This window comes from Leuciscus leuciscus, assembly GCF_965113295.1.
Source record: "Leuciscus leuciscus genome assembly, chromosome: 2".
Classification (NCBI taxonomy): Eukaryota; Metazoa; Chordata; class Actinopteri; order Cypriniformes; family Leuciscidae; genus Leuciscus; species Leuciscus leuciscus.
Genome location: NC_138726.1, coordinates 6,661,678 through 6,679,617, shown reverse-complemented (window position 1 = coordinate 6,679,617; position 17,940 = coordinate 6,661,678). Strand labels below are relative to the sequence as shown.

Here is a 17,940-nt window from a genome sequence, read left to right as displayed (position 1 = left end):
GAAAATTCCCCTCTGAAATCAACTTTACCTCTGAATATATCAAGAATTTTGAACCTGGCTTTTAACCAATGTTCAGATTTCTGTTCTGAGCATTTATTCAGCTTTCTGCATATTAACGCCTCATTTGAATATTTTAACCTAACATTTAAAAAAAACTATAATACATAAAAATTGTCTTAATATACTGTGATGAATCAACTGAGGAAGCATGGTGATATCGATTTTATATATATATATATTACCCTATGTGGTAGCTCTATTTGAGATATGTAAAAGAAAATGCCAGACACAAACCAGAGATCTCTTATAAATATCCTAATAGGATTTGTTTAGGGATAATGTCCGACTGACTACATTATTGCACATATTACACGGCTATACCAAATAATATGAAATATTCATGGGTTTCATCAGGTCCCTTTCCACAGGTGTATTAATCAAGCACAATGCAGTCTGCATTCATAATCTAGGTGCTTGATTTTATACACCTGTGGAAAGGGACCTGATGAAACCCATGAATAGATTTAAGCTTAGATTTATAACATTGCCCATCTAAGCATTTATGGGTAATAATAACCTAAATAATATGACTGCTCTAATACAACTGTTCAATAAACAAGAGCTAATATGGAGTAACTTACTTTTTAAACATCATAAGTTACATGAATCAGTCATTACATCTCGAAGTTAAACAAGGTAGGTGGGATTTTATTTCCTGAATGTATCGCTGCTGTCTAAATCGAGGTGAAGGATTTAATTACTCATAAAGTGAGTCACTTGTCGCCACCTACTGGTCTAATGATGTAACATGCACTCAATAAAAACCCCACCTGATGCACAGACATTTACTGCATTAGTTGAGGGATTTTTTTTCCCTTGAGAAAAATGGACATGTACTGTACCTGATATATTTTGTCTTATCTTGTGAGTCCGAATCAAATCGTGAAATTTGTGTGAAAACCCAGCGCTAACCACTAATGAGAATATGTTTAGGATACCATATGCATGTATGTAACAGATGCCTATGTGAAAATGACAAGACCTTTTATCTTTTTTTTATTGCAAGAGTATGGCTTAAGATAAATAAGGCAACAATAAATGTTTCAAATGGAAAACATACAGCAAGAAACTCTTCAAACAGTTTTACAACATGTCCAATAAAAGGTGCAACTTTAACTAAAGGCCATTTAGGGAACTAATGGCCTGCTTTCATTGGCACAAGGGCGCCTGGCCTGCGTGTGGGTTTCTGAAATGTAAGCCACCTCTGAAACAAAGAAATGAAGAAAAGACAGAGACTGCATAAGCAAATAATTAGCAGGCCTTGAAGAAAGACAGAAAAGAGAAACATGTCAGACGTGACGTGCAGATGAAAGAAGCAGAGGCAGGCGGTTAGTGTCATGCGTTTCCACAGCTGTGAAACACGTGGCTTTCCAGAGCCATAACAGAAGGTGAAAGACACTACAAGAAGTGACCTTGCAGACGATCACCTTTCAGTCAGCAGACGCAGTGGAGAGCTTGAGCAAGACTACAAGTGAATGAAACAAAGGAGAAATTTAAATGAGAAGGGAATCATATCACAACGCAGCCTGTAAACAGTGTTCTGAAACAAGCGGCTAATGCACAAAAATGGATTTAACTTAAATATCCATGCTTTATTTTCATGCATGTCTTTTGATGATCAATCTGCAATCGCCATCCATACCAATAAACATCACACTCTAACAATCGCCTTCCAGTGTCAACAAAAAAAAGTATTTTTTATATTATTAATACTTCTGACTGGGGAAAAACTGTGCATTTTACTTGCACTTAGGAACTGTAAATGTGTTACTGTAAAATATATAAGTACAGTATTGCCCTGCACTCACACAGTACATTATAGGTAGCAAATTACATCAAAAGAAACCACAGGAATAGTCCAGTGAATCAGATGAAGGGGTAAAAGTAGTGTTTCTGTGTTTTGCATGATTCATAAGTATGACAAAAACTTCATTCGAACAATGGTTTGAATATGGCTGGTTTTCCATAGTGTAAATTTGATACTAACATCCTGGTAAACAGAGACACCAACACATGTGCGTTTGGAACTGATCAGTGGCTCTTCATGAGAACTATACAACTAAGCCTGAGAACAAAGTATAATGCATTCATATTTGCTCTTTGTTGCATACAGGGATGCACAATACATCAGTGGTTATGTTGGTCAGTAAATGTGACTTTTTAATGTTATCTGTATCTGTATATCAGTCTAAGTAAAATAAACAGATATATTTAAGTGATAAATTATAGCCAAATGATATGGAGGCGTGCTTCCGCCACGGCATAAAATTATTTAAAAGATCATTTCTACTTTTTTCCTCCGATTTTTTAGATATAAAGTTGCAATTGCGTGTTATAAAGTCAGAATTGTGAAAAATTCAGAAAAATTCAGACTTTATAACTCCCAACTGTGAGAAAAATAGTCAGAATTGTAATCAATTCCAATGGTCAATTTGTTAAAAGATTGTGGAAAAACAATAATCACTGTTTTGAAAAAATTAAGTTTTCTGTTGTTGCACCTGTTTTAAATCTGGATTTTTAAGGGGGCTATTTTTTTTGTAATTGATCTCACAAAATGTAGTTTGATATGTAATATCAGCCAATATATCTATTGGCTTCAAAATGTCCATATCAATGCATCCCTAGTTACATATACACAACACATGTAAGAGCAAAGACAGTCTTTAAAGCTTAAAGTTAAATTTTAAGTTAATCTCCATGGGCAACATCTGTGAAATACTGTTTAACAGAGATAATAATTGTAAACCCAAACAAATATTAGATGTACAGTAAAGCACTTTCAATGGAACTATATAGAACAAGACATTACATGGGGAAAAAAAATAATTCCAAAATTATTATATTGTTTTGAATGTACAGCTGCAAGACAACCCATTATGTTAACTAGTGTGCTAAAACCGCCTAAAATTTTCACAAATTTTATAGCTCGTTTGCTTTGGAGAATTGCTTTAAGCGATTTCATAAAAAACATACTGTACAAGTATGTACAGTATAAATAATATCTTGTCTCCTAGACTTCCACTGTAATACAGATACTACTATCTGAAGGAAGAGACGCAATTATTTTCTGTGGTAGTCGACATTTCACAGATGATGTCAATAGATTAGCTTGTGTTGAACCCGGCATTCCTTTACAGCTATGCAGTATGATTTTCATAAGAAGTGTAAACATACGAGAAGAATGTGACTCCAACGTTCATGAATGGTTAACCGAGTAAACGAGACGTGTTTGCAGCTTGATCAGTCAGGTTTTGTAAACTTGCAGTCTAGACAAAGAAAGTCCATTAATAATTAAAAGCAGAACGTCTCTTTTAATCGTGCGTATGAAGGCAGCTCACTCATTAAAGTGCTTAAAGTTCACTCCGTGTTTGACACTTTTTTTTCTCTTTTTATTCAAACCTTTGGTAATTTGCGCACACTCCAAACCAAGCAGTTTAATTTCTACCCTCTGAATAAGTAGGAAATGAATGTTGATGTGCCAACATCTCAAGTTCAGACCGTTCTGTTCATCAAAACATCTCAAGGTTGTTCTATGTGTTTTTCAGTTCTGAGCGAATGTCCACTTAATGACCCTTTTAAAGGGTCACGACGTTGCCTGATGACGTTTCTCTCACACTAAGACCCAGTGGCCCATGTGTTCTTCCAGCCAGTGCTGTAGAGGCTGTAGATTGAGCGGTTCGGTCTCCGCGTACATTTGGACGAGCTGTTCGTGGAGAACGGCGAGCAGAGGCAGACTCACGCTGAGCAGCTCGTACAGAAAAGCGTAATCCCCAGCGTTATCCATCAGGTGAACACCTGCGGCCCACACTTTACCATGCAGCCAGTTAAACACACCACGGGGCACAGAACACACAGACTGGCTCACGTGCAGCGGCCAGCGCAGGCTTCTCTTCAGAGAGGACATGATACCTGGAGACTCGGCCTGAAGATGAGTCTCGCGTTCCTCTGGACTCCAGCTAGAGCTGTCGGGGGATCCGTTATTACATGTCTGAAAGAGAAGTATTAAGAAGGATGGACTGTAAGACAACTATTGAGGAATTACGAAACATAAATGACTGGCAGAATTGTGTTTTTACCGTATGTAGATTTTGGGATCTTCCATTCGTCAATAAGGATTTCCGTTGAGCAAAGTGGAGTTTGCAGTACAACTTTCCTATGGGAGGAAAAGAAACACTTAGTGTAAAGGTGTGGTCACATTCATCACTGCTCGGCGACATTTTGTGGGTAAAATCGAGTCATTTCAATAGGAATCAGGAGTTTCGCGTTAGGGCGAAAAAGTTTAATTTTAAAAGTTAAAATTGTTCATCATATAAAGCGATCGAGTCTCTTCAGAAAATCTGGACTAAACCGCTCAATTCATATGGATTCGTTTTACGATCTCTTTATGAACTTTTTGAAGCGTCAAAGTGGTAGTTGCGTAGCTGTCAATGGAGGGACAGAAAACTCAGATTTCATCAAAATGATCTTCATTTGTGTTCCGAAGATGAACTTAAAGGATTAGTGCACCTTCAAAAACATTTTTGCTGATAATTTACTCACCCCGATGTCATCCAAGATATCCATGTCTTTCTTCAGTCGAAAAGAAATTAAGGTTTTTGAGGAAAACATTCCAGGATTTTTCTACACAGAATGGACTTCAATTGCAACCAACTATACCAAAGTTCAAAGAAGGTTCAAATGTCCGTCTCAATGCAGCTTCAAAGTCTCGACACGATCCCAGTCGAGAAATAAGAGTCTTATCTAGCGAAACGATCTGTCATTTTCTAAAAAAAATAAAATATATATATACTTTTTAACCACAAATGCCCGTCTTGTACCATCTCTGAGATGCGGCATGTATAAAGGTCAAAAAAAAAAGAAAAGAAAAAAAGAGTATTTTGAAGTTGGAGGAGAAAATGAGATGGAGTTTTTTGCCCTTCCCTACCTTTTTGAACTGGAGTACACAGACAAATAACTTAGATAGATGACGTGGCGCGTGACCTTTCCAACGTGATGACGTAATACGTGGCGCATCTCAGAGATGGTACAAGACGGGCATTTGTGGTTAAAAAGTATATATATTTAATTTTTTTAGAAAATGACCGATCGTTTTGCTAGATAAGACCCTTATTTCTCGACTGGGATCGTGTCGAGACTTTGAAGCTGCATTGAGACGGACATTTGAACCTTCTTTGAACATTGGTATAGTTGGTTGCCACTGAAGTCCATTCTGTGTAGAAAAATACTGGAATGTTTTCCTCAAAAACCTTAATTTCTTTTCGACTGAAGAAAGAAAGACATGGATATCTTGGATGACATCGGGGTGAGTAAATTATCAGCAAAACATTTTTTGAAGGTGAACTAATCCTTTAAGTCTTACAGGGAATCACATGAGGGTGAGTAATTAATGACAGAATTTTCCATTTTGCGTGAACTTTCCCTTTAATAAACTTGGAGGCCAACTAGCGTTTCTTATCTGGATCTCGTTGCGATTCTCCTTGTGACCACCTGGGTCATTATCACAAAGAGCTGATCTATTTTTGCAACGTAAGAGACAAATGCTTGAATTTAAAGGGATACAGTAGTTCACCCAAAAAATAAATGATTTTCACATCATCTGACGTCTGTTTGTTACACAAAGCTATCAAATGGTTTTAGAAGACTTGGAATATAGTGCAGCTTCATGATTTTTTTGTTTAAGATAGAGATCACGACTCTCCCATGATTATGAATAGACTAAACTAAACAAAATAACATGTCTTACTAGAGGTTCTGACAAAATGTTAATTGTTGCAGTCTATTTAAAATATTTGAATTCCTTATTATTATTTTTAACAAACGGTTTGAATGAATGATTCAATGACTTATAAAGACTTCACTTGTTTCCTTGCTGGATGAATCAGCATTTTTGAACAAATCTCTTGAACGAATAAATCAACGACAAATACATTTTTAACAGTCACTTGTCGCCACCTACTGGTGTAACAGTGTAATTGATAATCTTTAATTGAAGCATCAAGTAACTTTCAAAAGGTGATTTACTCGATTTTGATCGCTACAGTACACATCAGTGTATATATCCGAACTATAAACTTTTATCAGTACTCAGGTTCGAGCGACATGAGAGTGAGTAAATGATTTCATGTTCATTTTAGGGTGAACTCCTCCTTTAAAGAGAAACAGTGAGTATGCAGTACAGGCTCTTCTCAGTACCTTCCACCGAATCGAAGGAATGTCCTCCCTGGCGCAGCGGAGCTCTGCATGTGTCGCAGCGGAAACATTCCCTGTGGAAGTGGAATCCCTCAGCGCTGAGCCTCTCCACCACAAACACACGCTTCTTACATGCGTGACACACATCACCCAGACTCTGAGGAAATTCTCTTTTTAAGGAAGGCTAGGGGATAAAAAAACAAAAAAAACAAATCTGGTCAAGATAGTGTAAATTAAAGTATTCTGAAAATAACCCTGAGAATAAACATCCACACTGTGGAAGCGGTCATACTTAAAGAATAATATAAAAAAAAAAATACTGTGAAAAACACATAATGTGATGAAAGCATTGACAAGTGCAGAATCATTCACAAAACGTTGCCTTCTTTTATGACCAATCACTATGATAAAAACCAGGAAAATAGTATCGTTTTTTGTTTTTTTGCAGCATACATTGTGCATCGAAGGATGAACAACTGCAATCGCCAAAATTTAAATAACATGTATTTCTGAAATTATTATATAAATGCCACATAATGACTTAAACATGCAAAATGTACGTGCCATAATTTGATATGGGGTTGCATGCCCCCATTACCATTTCATAAAGTATTAGGCAGTATATACTGTATAGTATGCAAATCTGTATTAAATATTTGGTTGCACTTTATTTTACATTTTGTGCACTTACAGCATCTTACCCAAGAAAGTACTGGTAATATAAGGTAACTACATGGGTTAAGGTTAAGTTTATGGGTAGATTCAGGGTTTTTATGCAGTTATTGCAATAATATGTACATAGGGAACAGGACTGTAAAATAAAATGCTACCATATTTTTCATCTAATTGCTCAATTTAGATGAGTAACCATTGTATAATTTTTGGAGCTTGATAGTACCAGACCCCAGTCACTTTCATTACATAGAAAAAAGCAGCTTGAACATGTTGCCAAACATCTCATGTGTTCCAGAAATGTAAGAATATCATACAGGTTTGTAACAAATGAGGGTGAGTAAATGATGACAGAATTATTAACGTGAACTGAAATGCACGAGATGACCACATGATTTCATAAAATCCCTTTTGTTCTGGTTTAAACAATTATCTGAACAGCTGATCTGTGGCTTACCGGAGTGCCTGAGCTGCTTGGCTGAGGCCTATGATCATTCTCATAGAGCGTAACCAGAGCGTCAGCTCGAGCGCCCACTAGAGACACTCTGCCTACTGTGCGCTACCAGCCAATGGGAGAGCAGGGACAGAAAGTGGAGAAAAGAGAATGAAACTGAAGAACAAAGCAATTACAAGGCAAAGCTTGAGAAGACATGCTGGGGAAAATCTGAGAGAAAAGAATTCAGAATAGCTACATTTGACACCTTTATGTCAAAAAGTGAGCTGATCTTTGAAACAAAGACTGCATTGCTCTGTTCCATAACCCAATGAGCTGCCTAAGCATCACAGGCATGTTATAAAACAGGCAATATATATAAAACACACCTCATTTTAGGCTAATTTTAACATAGTATTTTTGCTAAATCTTATTGCATTGCTTGTACCATGGCAGTTTCAAAGTGATGTCCAATGACTGGCGTGTTAAATTTAGTCCAAAACATTACTTTTGCAACATGTTATGTTGTTTAATGCATGTATCGCGCATTAAACTGTTAAAATTGCGTTTGAAACTAACTCCCCCTTTTACTAAACTCTACCATAATCCTAACTGATAATGTGAGCAAAAACAAATCAGATGAAAATGCATTTGCTGAAGCAACCATGCCATTTTAGCTTCCTTCTGCGAGGCTTTGAGCTCTTTTGTGGATTGTCTAGACTTGTGTTGGACCCAAGCGGCCCGAATCACATGTGCAATGCTGTACCAGGTGAGCTACCGAGCAAGTTTACTACGTCAGAAAAGCCATACATATGGAGCTGGTTATGTGATGCAAATGTAAAATTAGTTTACAAAGCATGCACTATGGTAAGAGTTTTTGAGGTCATAACATTGGTGTTTTACTGCCTTTACTGTTAATTTCTGCTTTGAAACTGCAGTGAAATATATGTATAGGTACGTTTTTGGAGTTCTGCAGCAATGTAGAGTCACATATTTTTCATTTACGCCTGGGTTGGGTTTATGTAGGCGACCTCCCCATGTTTTGGAACAGAACCCATGTCTTTTAGCTCAAAATGAGGGTTGTCAGTCAATCTTGAGAAACTAAAACTCCACAAACTCCTATGATCCAGTAACTTTGAACCGTTCAGTGGGTGGAGCTAGAGTTTCAGGTCAAGCATCTGGCAATGGAAGAGAGGAATGCTCTCTCTCCCTGTGGTCAGCTGGAATGTGAGGATGCTTACAGCCAAGTGTGTGTGTTGTACTGGCACGTTCTCATTACAAAACCAACCATGTGAAGAGAGACAGTCCATCAAAGAGAGCTGGGGCACTAATCAGTGCTCTCCAGTCCTGCCTACAACATGCCAACAATCTCACGCAAGACTCTCGATCCAGCCAGAACGCATATCATGCAAGTCCTGGGAGATTGTGGATAAGCCTCATTCCTCTGGTCATGTACCTGTTTGGGAGCATATGGGTCTCCATTTGATTGAAGAATGTCTGTTTGTTTTCTTAAAGTAAAGGATGTTGTGCTACTGCTGGTGTCAGACTGAAAATGTAGATTTGAGAGTTTATTGAAGCAAATGTTGTGATCCTCTTTGGTTAAGTTAAAAGAATAGTTGACCCAAAAATGTAAATTATGTCATAATTGACTTTCTATGTATGGCTTTCTTTTTGCCAAGAATCACAAAAGGAAAAATTTTGCAGAATGCCCAAGCTGCTCTTTTCCAAGAAAGCATTCTTGTTTAATTTGGGCTATCAAACTCCAAAAATGATAATACCAAAAACACCAAAATTTGAGCATTAAACAAAGATAATTTGAGTATGTTTACTAGAAAATACTACTTTAGTCTTTCTACTTCAAAATTGCGTCGGTAACACTTTTTTAAACACTAGTTTAGGGTCCAATTCTCACTATTAACTAGTTGCTTATTAGAATGCATATTACTATGATTTTGGCTGTTTATTAGTACTTATAAAGCACAAATTAATGCCTTATTCTGCAAGACCTTGTTCTACATTTCTAATCCTACCTGATACCTAAACTTAACAACTACCTTATTAACTATTAATAAGCAGTAATTAGGAGTTTACTGAGGCAAAAGTCATAGTTAATAGTGAGTTAATAGTGAGAATTGGACCCTAAACTAAAGTGTGACCATTACTTTTAATGCAATGGGTTACTTGACGTTTCTTTGTTATTATTTGTGTTACCGGCGATTTCTGGGTGAAAATTGTAAAGTACACCAGATTTACTTCAGTGTATAAACTAAAGTCATTCTTCAATGATGATCTCAAATCTCATTTGAACATCCACATATTAAACTAGACATGTAGCATTAAATTATTAAGACGTGAGATACTTCTTCTATGGAAGTTACAAAGGTTTGAATCAACAATAAGGTGAGTAAATAATGATAGCATTTTCATTTTTGGGTGAATGTTTCACTTTCACTTCATTAATGGAACAATTATCTTGACAAACACTCACCATTTGTGAGATATTCTTTGCTTCTCTTTGCATGTTTATGCCATAAAGAATTTCTGGTTTTGATTTACAGCTTTAAAAGGCACACGGGAAGAGTGAAATGAAATGGCATGTTAAAAAGAAACGACTCTGAAAGGCATCAGAACCATTGAGGACATACAGGAAAGTATGTTGAAGGTGAAATCACTTCTTTACCTTGATGAGAAAGCAGAGGAGAAGGTAAAGGAAAGATGGAGAGGAGCAGAGCATTCTGGGATGGGGTGAAATATTATGGAGTTAGAATGATGAGGATTGACAGCGGAAGAACTGGTCTGTTAAGAGCAGAGATAGAGAGAGATCAGACAAGAGCTGATGCCTTTGAAGGTGTGTTATACAGAACAGCATTAAACTGCATTTTAAAGCTGGGGATTTTTCAAAGCGCTTTAATATTATTAAAGAAACAATAAGTAATTTTTGCTCACTGGCCTTGGACTTTATACTGACACTTATTGACACTTGGTGGATGCAGTCAGTGATGCCATTGCAAATTAATTTCCTATTCACAAGCACATTTGTTTATCAAGATTAATTTATTTGGGATCTGACAAGTAAGGAATAACTGACTACAGACTTATTGGACATTAAGGCTTACACAAAGTGGTAATGCCACTATACCTCATATGTGTATTAGTTTTCAATAATTTAATCGTCTGGAGTCAATTATTACCCTGGCTGACACGTGTACATATATCTATCTCAAGACATTTTTGACAACATTTGTCCAAGTATTTGAAGGCTGAGCAGCGAGCTCATTGGCTACTGATACAGCAGGAACCAATCAGCTGTTCCCTATAGAGATTGATGTGATTGCAAGCAGATTGAGTTAAGTTATCAGCCTGCGCTATCTAGAGTTTCATGACAGAACTTTGTATGTCTAGAATTCACTAATGTGTAGAACTTCCCTATACCACCAATTAAGTATTTTAAACTGCATATATTTAAGTAATAATCATTTCTTTAGGTTTAAAACTTTTTACAGAGGATCAAGCCATACCTTGAAATAAGAGACTGTCTATATAACACTTTCTATATAACATGCAAACATGTTGGTTTAGCTATCCAAATGCTATTCATTTGTACAGAACAGGAAGTTTTAGATGGTGCCATAATACCTTATCATGGACTTTAAAATTTCCGTTTTCCTTTGACTGGGGGATCTCTGTTTCGTTCCGATGGCTAAAACGAGACGTTCTGGGACTGCTTAACTGTAACCACAAATTAAAGCCCATTCAATATGTCATAAATCTGCACTCCAAATATATAATAATGCTATCTAACCTACAATTAATCAGATTGACTAAGCTGGTTACCTCCAGCATGCCAGATGTCAAAACACTTGTAAATCTCTCTCTACTGTAATTATGTTTCCGAACTTAGCTGAGCGATGAGGAAACACTCACCAGATGGGACAGACTCCCTGTTTCTCCCTGTATCTCCTGTTTAAAACGCTGCATGTGTAACGGTTTGGATCTAGACATCTTAACCAAATGGATGCCGATGGAAGAGGAGACAAGGAAAGAATTAGACTCAGCAGACTGGGACAGTGCGAAAAAGTTTGCATGCACAATTACCTGCTGAGAGGGACAGGAGGAAGTGACAGGACGAGGACAGGAAGTAGCAGTGCATTGTGGGGGACACAATTCATGAACAGAGTGAGAGAGAGAGAGAGAGCAATTTGAATTAGTAGCAGAATGGATGGGTTGAGGAAGATCACATACTTTCATCTGAACTTTCTAGATTTTGGTTTCCTTTCGTAGGGGTGTCTGGTTTTTCTCTACAACCGGAAAATTAGAACGGCTTTGACTCAACTTAAATAATTATTTTTTAAAGGTTCATGTTGGATAAATGCCTGATCTTGTCATTTTGTTGTCAATCAAGCTCATTAATGGAACTGTCACTTATTGTCTAGTTATTTTTATTATTATTGTTGCATTATTATTATAATTGTTATCTCTGCATATTAAGGGTGTGACGAGATCTCGTGCCATGAGATCCCGCGAGACTAAAATGAGATGAGATTTCTCGTTGAGTGAAAAGCTGTCTCACGATATCAGCGCCATGACAGAGCGTGAGGGTGAAATTAGCATAGAATATGTCACCGCTACATTACGGTGCCCACCGTGTCACCGTCTCCACTGTCGTTTCGCTGTTTTTATAAAAATAAAAGCCATTGTAAACTACTGTAAACATCTGCTCTGCTCATCCAGCACAAGTTTAATAATTCATACCCAAGTAGAACTGAAATGACATTCATTACAAGATTATTAGTTAAAACATTTTAAAATGCACCTGCAGACTATTTTTCCAAGCATGAATTTTGTCATTGAGGATTTCTATAAAATATTGTGCAAAAATCTCGTCTCGTTCTCGTGAACCCAATCTCGTGTCTCGTCTCGTGAGATAAGCGTCTCGTCACACCCCTACTGCATATATGTATATTTTTGTAGATAGCAATAATTTCAATTGTATTCTTTCTCGTCTATAGTCTGAGAAGCATTTAAGTAAGATATTTTACAATAAACGTAAAATATATTGCATCTAAAAATAGAATAAACAACTGTAAATAAATAGTTTTATATTTCTTTATGATTGTGATTCATAATGCTTCAAGGGATTGTAGTCCTTTCAGTCACTAAAGCCATTAATAACACAGTCTTGTACCATTGTCTATTTTCTGCATTTTTCAAACACTTTTTTGCTTCAAAACAAAGTTTGTAATGTTATGATTCACTTCGTAGCTGGTCGGCTTGGTTCATGGGTTATACAGCTTTAACAAGGACTATTTTAAAAACCCATGTGGGAAAAATTAATGAAAAAAAAAACTTTCGGAAACTTCCAGAACAAACGCCGTGTCTCAGAAATGTTGCTCAGCACCTGTGAGCTTTTCGCTGATTCTCTCTTCTCTTCACAAAGCTGCATGTCTAGCTGCCCAGTTGGAGATCTATCCGTCTTATTAGGAATGGAAGAAAAGAGCAGGAGAAGGGCATGAGATGATAATGATTCATTAAAGACAAAGCAGTAAGTGTGTTAAACTGTATTAGAGATGGACAGAAGTGCATGTATAAGTAATGGCAAGCACTGTCAGAGGACAGGAGAATAGATTAGGAAAGGACATGGGAGGACGTATACTGTGGAGAGCAGCAATGTATTCTGGGATTGGGTGTGGTGGGGTTAATGTGGAGACGGACTGGAAGGTCAGACAGCAGAGGAGTCAGTCTGTCCAGAACAGAGATAACTTGAACATTCAATATGAACTGAGAAAAATAGATTACAGGGTATTGCACAGAGGTTGCTCTTTAATAGCTCAGGAGGCCCTAATGGAGTTCTTAGTTATGTTTTACTGAAAGTAAAGAATTTGATCTCGGATATATCTCCCGAAATTCCATCCTAAAAACACACACACAAAAAGACATAGTATAGAGCTATAATTAATATGGATAGCAGCAGCTTAGATGATTCAGTCTTGGAGTATTTATTCTGAGTTCTGAGTATTTAATAAGACATGTTTGAGTTCATATTGAGATCTTTGAATTTTAATAACAGACTTTGCTATCTTAATCTGAGCAAAGTTTGAGCGGTTGAGATCTCCTCTAAACTCTAGAGTTGTTATCAATTGCTCACCCTCATGTCATTCCAAACCAAAAGACTTTTGTTCATCTTCATAACACAAATATTTTTAATAAAAAGTGTGAGATTCATGACCCTCCAATGAAAATCCATTCGACCAAAACTTTGTTGCTGTAGAAAGAATCTCAGAGTCCATTAAAAATATCTTCATTTGTGTTTCCCAAATGAATGAAAGTATTACGTCTTTAGAACAACATGAAGGTTTTAAGTTTCCATTTGCTCTCAATTTAATCTCGTTTGCTTATAAAAAACAACTGATTTATAAAAGACACCTCATTTGTGTTTTTCATTTTCCTGTTTTTTGTGCTTTCCTATGGGTATGTATTATGGGTAAATATATTACTTTGTGTGCAATCAGGAAACCTGCAACATATATTTGATGTTGATTATATAACTTACTCTCTTACTCTGTGGAAAATATTAAAATTATTCATTCAGATTTAGTTGTTGTTAGAAGGCATGTGTACTCACTCTTTTTAATGTTTTAAAAGTTAAATATACTCCTGGGCAAAAAAATTGACCAAGGCAAAATATTTAGTGGTCTTTTAATGGTCTCAACGAATTTAATCACAAATCACTGATCAGAAAATTAGCAAGAATTGCACAAATACTGTAGATAAAGTAACTTAGCATGGAATAGCCTTCCCCAACCCACAGACAGCTTTTTACAGTCAGTGTTGTTCCACTCAATGCCAATGGGTTCAAACAGTTCATGAGTAGTTGAAAAATGTCTCCTAGTTAGTTTGAGTTTAATGTGAGACCAAATATTCACTATAGGGTTCAAATCGAGGTCAAAACAAGAACCTGATGGACTTTGGTTCTCAAACCACTTCTTGGTTGTCTTTGCAATTTAGGCAGGAGCATTGTCTTGTTGAAAAATAACATCTTATCATTCCTCTTCATATAACAACTTTTCACTTGTGGGAAGCAAGCCCTTCTGCAATATTCTCCTGTATTCCGAAGCATTAAATTACTTTTCACAGTGAAGTAGCTCACCAATACCAGCAGCTAAAAAGGCTCTCCACACTATGACACTCTTCCTTCATGCTTCACTGTGGTAGAAATGCATTAATTATTATATTTATGCCAGCAGCCATGTCACCCTCTAGCCCAAAACTGGTTGCCCACTGAAGCTAAGCAGGGTTGAGCCCGGTCAGTACCTGGATGGGAGGCCTCCTGAGAAAACAAGGTTGCTGCTGGAAGAGGTGTTAGTGAGGCCAGTAGGGGGCGCTCACCCTGTGGTCAGTGTGGGACCTAACACCCCATTTGAGTGTTGGGGGACACTATACTGTCAAAGAGCACCTTCCTTCGGATGAGACGTTAAACCGAGGTACTGACTCTCTGTGGTCATTAAAAATCCCATGGCACTTCTCGTAAAGAGTAGGGATGTAACCCGGTGTCCTGGCCACATTCCCTCCAATGACCCTTGCCAATCATGGCCTGAAAATAATCCCCATCCATTGAACTGGCTCTATCACTCTCTCTCCACCTATAGCTGGTGTGTTGTGAGCGCACTGGTGCCGTTGTACTGTGGCTGGTGTCGCATCATCCAAGTGGATGCTGAACACTGGTGGTGGTGGTTGAGGAGAGACCCCCACATAATTGTAAAGTGCTTTGGGTGTACAGTAGACGTAGTACATATGAAAAGCGCTATATAAATGCCTCATTCATTCATTCATATATTTCTCAGCAGATTTTTGAAGACACCGCTCTGGAGCATCACCATGCAATTCCATGCAATACACATGCATTGTGATTCATCACTCCACACACAACTTCTCATATTCTTGTTTGATGTTTGCAAATTTTCTGACCAATAATTTGTTTGTTAAGACAGTTAAAAGCTTAGTGTTTAGCCATTTTGGGCATGGCCCAGGAGTGTATACTCATATGGTTCATAGAAATTACAAGGGGGAGCATCTGGCCTACACTGAGATAACAAAACCCAGAACAAGCGTGATACACGTGAAGCCAGAGAGATGCACGCATTCACACGCACACATGCTAGCATTATTTCTTGCAGATGCTGCTGATTATTTTCATATTTACATTTGATAGGTGGAATTAAAGGTATTACGTAAGTGTTGTTTTCTAATAAAATGGATTAAAATTATGTGTTTTATGTAAATATAATATTAATATTAAATATTGTTTATTTATATTTAAAAATATCTGTCAGTGGGGTCACTTTATTACCTTAAAGTGCTTATGCATTTTCAAATATGACCTTTCATGCAGTGTGTAATATAGCTGTCTGTGAAGTCTGCAAAGTTGTAAAGTCAAAAGTGCACGATGAATAAAGTTATTGTCTCCCGAAAGAAAGGAAATATAATAAATGCACAGAGAATGAGACTGTCTGAATCATCTGTGAACACCTGGACTGATTGTTTCTCCTGATGCGAGCAGTAAAAAAAGCAAAAAATCTTCTCTTCCAGTCCGAGAGATCAATTTACATGCTTACAGGAGCCCTGAGCAGCCCAGACCCCTTTATAGAACCAAGAGAGTCATGCGAAAGTCAGCAACCCCTTCTTGGTTCTTCTCACATGCTTACAAAAGCTCATAAAAGAATAGAGAGAAAACATTTATTCCAACAATTTCTTCAAATCCCACCTAATATGTTTTTACTGGCATAGATGCTTTGAGAATTATGATGTCCACTGGCATTCACTGACTTTATTAACTCTTTTTTTTGTTTGAATGTACCGAGCACTAGAGTATGTCCTCAGTTGACCCACATCTGTTCTGCTAGAGAGATTATTAAACAATTATGGCGGAGCAGGGGTGCAGGGAATTAATTACTCAGAATGCGATGATATCTGCACAGACTGCAGGTGCATGAAATGATGCTCAGTCACTCAGTGATCAGAGGCCAGAACCGCAGGGCATGCAACCGCAGCTGAGTGAGGAAAGCCGACACACGCAGGAACATAGTCACCTGATGCGGAGAGGAGACCTCGCCAGAGAACAGAGCGCTCAAATGCACAGCCTTCTCCTTTATGCTTTTTTTATGAAACTCCCTGGCCTTTTGAGTCTGGGCTTTCCTCTGAGCGAGGCCGGGAGAAAGGAAAGAGCAAAAAAGGGGGAAAGAGATTAAAGACTGAGTCTGCGGTGAACAGGAAAATCCGTTGTTAAGATTGCTGTCTTATAATTAGGGCTGTCAATAGAATTGCGATTAATATATTTTTAATCTGAATAATTTGAGTTTGTTGAAATTTCATTCAAACAAACATATTCTGAAACGTGTGTATTATATGTGACATTTATATTTCTGTCATGACAACTCTTGGAGTGTTTGGCATGGTAATGGATGTGATATTGGTATGTTCGGTCTTGGTGGAATAGATCTGCTACGCTGTAGAACGGGAACGGGACTTGCTACTGCCAGTAATACACACACGACACACTGCTGTGAGCAAGTAAGACATGCTGCTGCTGTACAATATAGCGTACATGATGAATTACCCGTAGCAGATCTATACAGGTGCAGCTGGGGAAGGTGGAGGGTTTCTGAAAGCACGCTGCAACTGCTACAGCAAATGCTAACCAGGTATTTGAAGGTTGAGCAGAGAGCTCATTGGCTACTGATACAGCAGGAACCAATCAGCTGTGGCCTATAGAGATTGATGTGATTGCAAGGAGATTGAGTTAAGGACCCATTAAGCCCATGCCATCTAGAGTTTCATGACAGAACTTTGTATTTCATACTTGTGGACTTTTTATTTTTGTTAAAGTTCCCACCTGGAATTAATTTATAAATACATTTTCTATTTAGAAGACCTCATAGCACATTTAAGAAAGAGTCTTTAGAAAGAGGACAGAACAATTTTTAATGCCAAAATAGGTAAATGCATTAACTGGGACGTTCTATGAAATGGGCACATTTTCTACTTCGAAAATATGATTTAAATCAATTTCTGTGAGATTTTTAAACATTCTATATAGACATTCTAAAGTGCTAATAAATTGCATTGTGCCATTTTAGCCAAAATGTATAAAATTACCTTAATATAGGTTGGAAAATTACTGTTCCTTTAGAAAATAGCAGAGTTAATGGTAACAGGGTCGACAGTTTTACACTTTTTCATTTATAGCCTTGTGATCATCATGACATTGCAAGGTGCTAATTAAAATAGAATTTAATTTCTATAAATATCCCATTTTCAATAATCAATTCTTGACTGTAAAAAAAATCATGGTAATAGGGTGGATATTTTAAGATCTGACAAACACAATTTTGTGTTTAAACGGAGATATTTACTACTGTATACAATAATGTCATTGTGAACAGTATGTTATTTTAATAAGAGATGGTAAGAGGGTTGACACGAAATCTGTGGAAACAACTTCAAGTATTTTAAATAATATATTGTTAATTAAAATAGACAGGAGATTAAAGACAAAATACTAGCTTTATGTCCATGTTAATGAGGGACAA

General features: G+C 37.2%; 1 protein-coding gene across 21 annotated transcripts in view; it reads right to left on the bottom strand.

Annotated features, from left to right (window-relative positions):
- Positions 1–552: 552 nt before the first annotated feature.
- The window catches only part of mical2a (microtubule associated monooxygenase, calponin and LIM domain containing 2a), a 74,070-nt gene continuing 56,682 nt past the window's right edge, over positions 553–17,940 (bottom strand). For 3 of the 21 annotated variants that reach the window (XM_082162025.1, XM_082162039.1, XM_082162026.1), the window contains 11 exons: positions 16,441–16,548; positions 12,753–12,827; positions 11,279–11,356; positions 10,991–11,083; positions 10,035–10,150; positions 9,843–9,912; positions 8,811–8,900; positions 7,379–7,480; positions 6,253–6,433; positions 4,137–4,213; positions 1,244–4,048 (listed from right to left, as the gene is read on the bottom strand). In XM_082162025.1, the coding sequence (XP_082018151.1) occupies positions 3,671–4,048; positions 4,137–4,213; positions 6,253–6,433; positions 7,379–7,480; positions 8,811–8,900; positions 9,843–9,912; positions 10,035–10,150; positions 10,991–11,083; positions 11,279–11,356; positions 12,753–12,827; positions 16,441–16,548 (1,368 nt within the window). In that variant the 3' untranslated portion in view covers positions 1,244–3,670. Of the gene's footprint in view, positions 4,049–4,136; positions 4,214–6,252; positions 6,434–7,378; positions 7,481–8,713; positions 8,901–9,842; positions 9,913–10,034; positions 10,151–10,990; positions 11,084–11,278; positions 11,357–12,752; positions 12,828–16,440; positions 16,549–17,940 lie in introns of those variants that run through there. The other 18 variants (XM_082162043.1, XM_082162041.1, XR_014203763.1 and 15 more) reach the window with 18 other exon arrangements.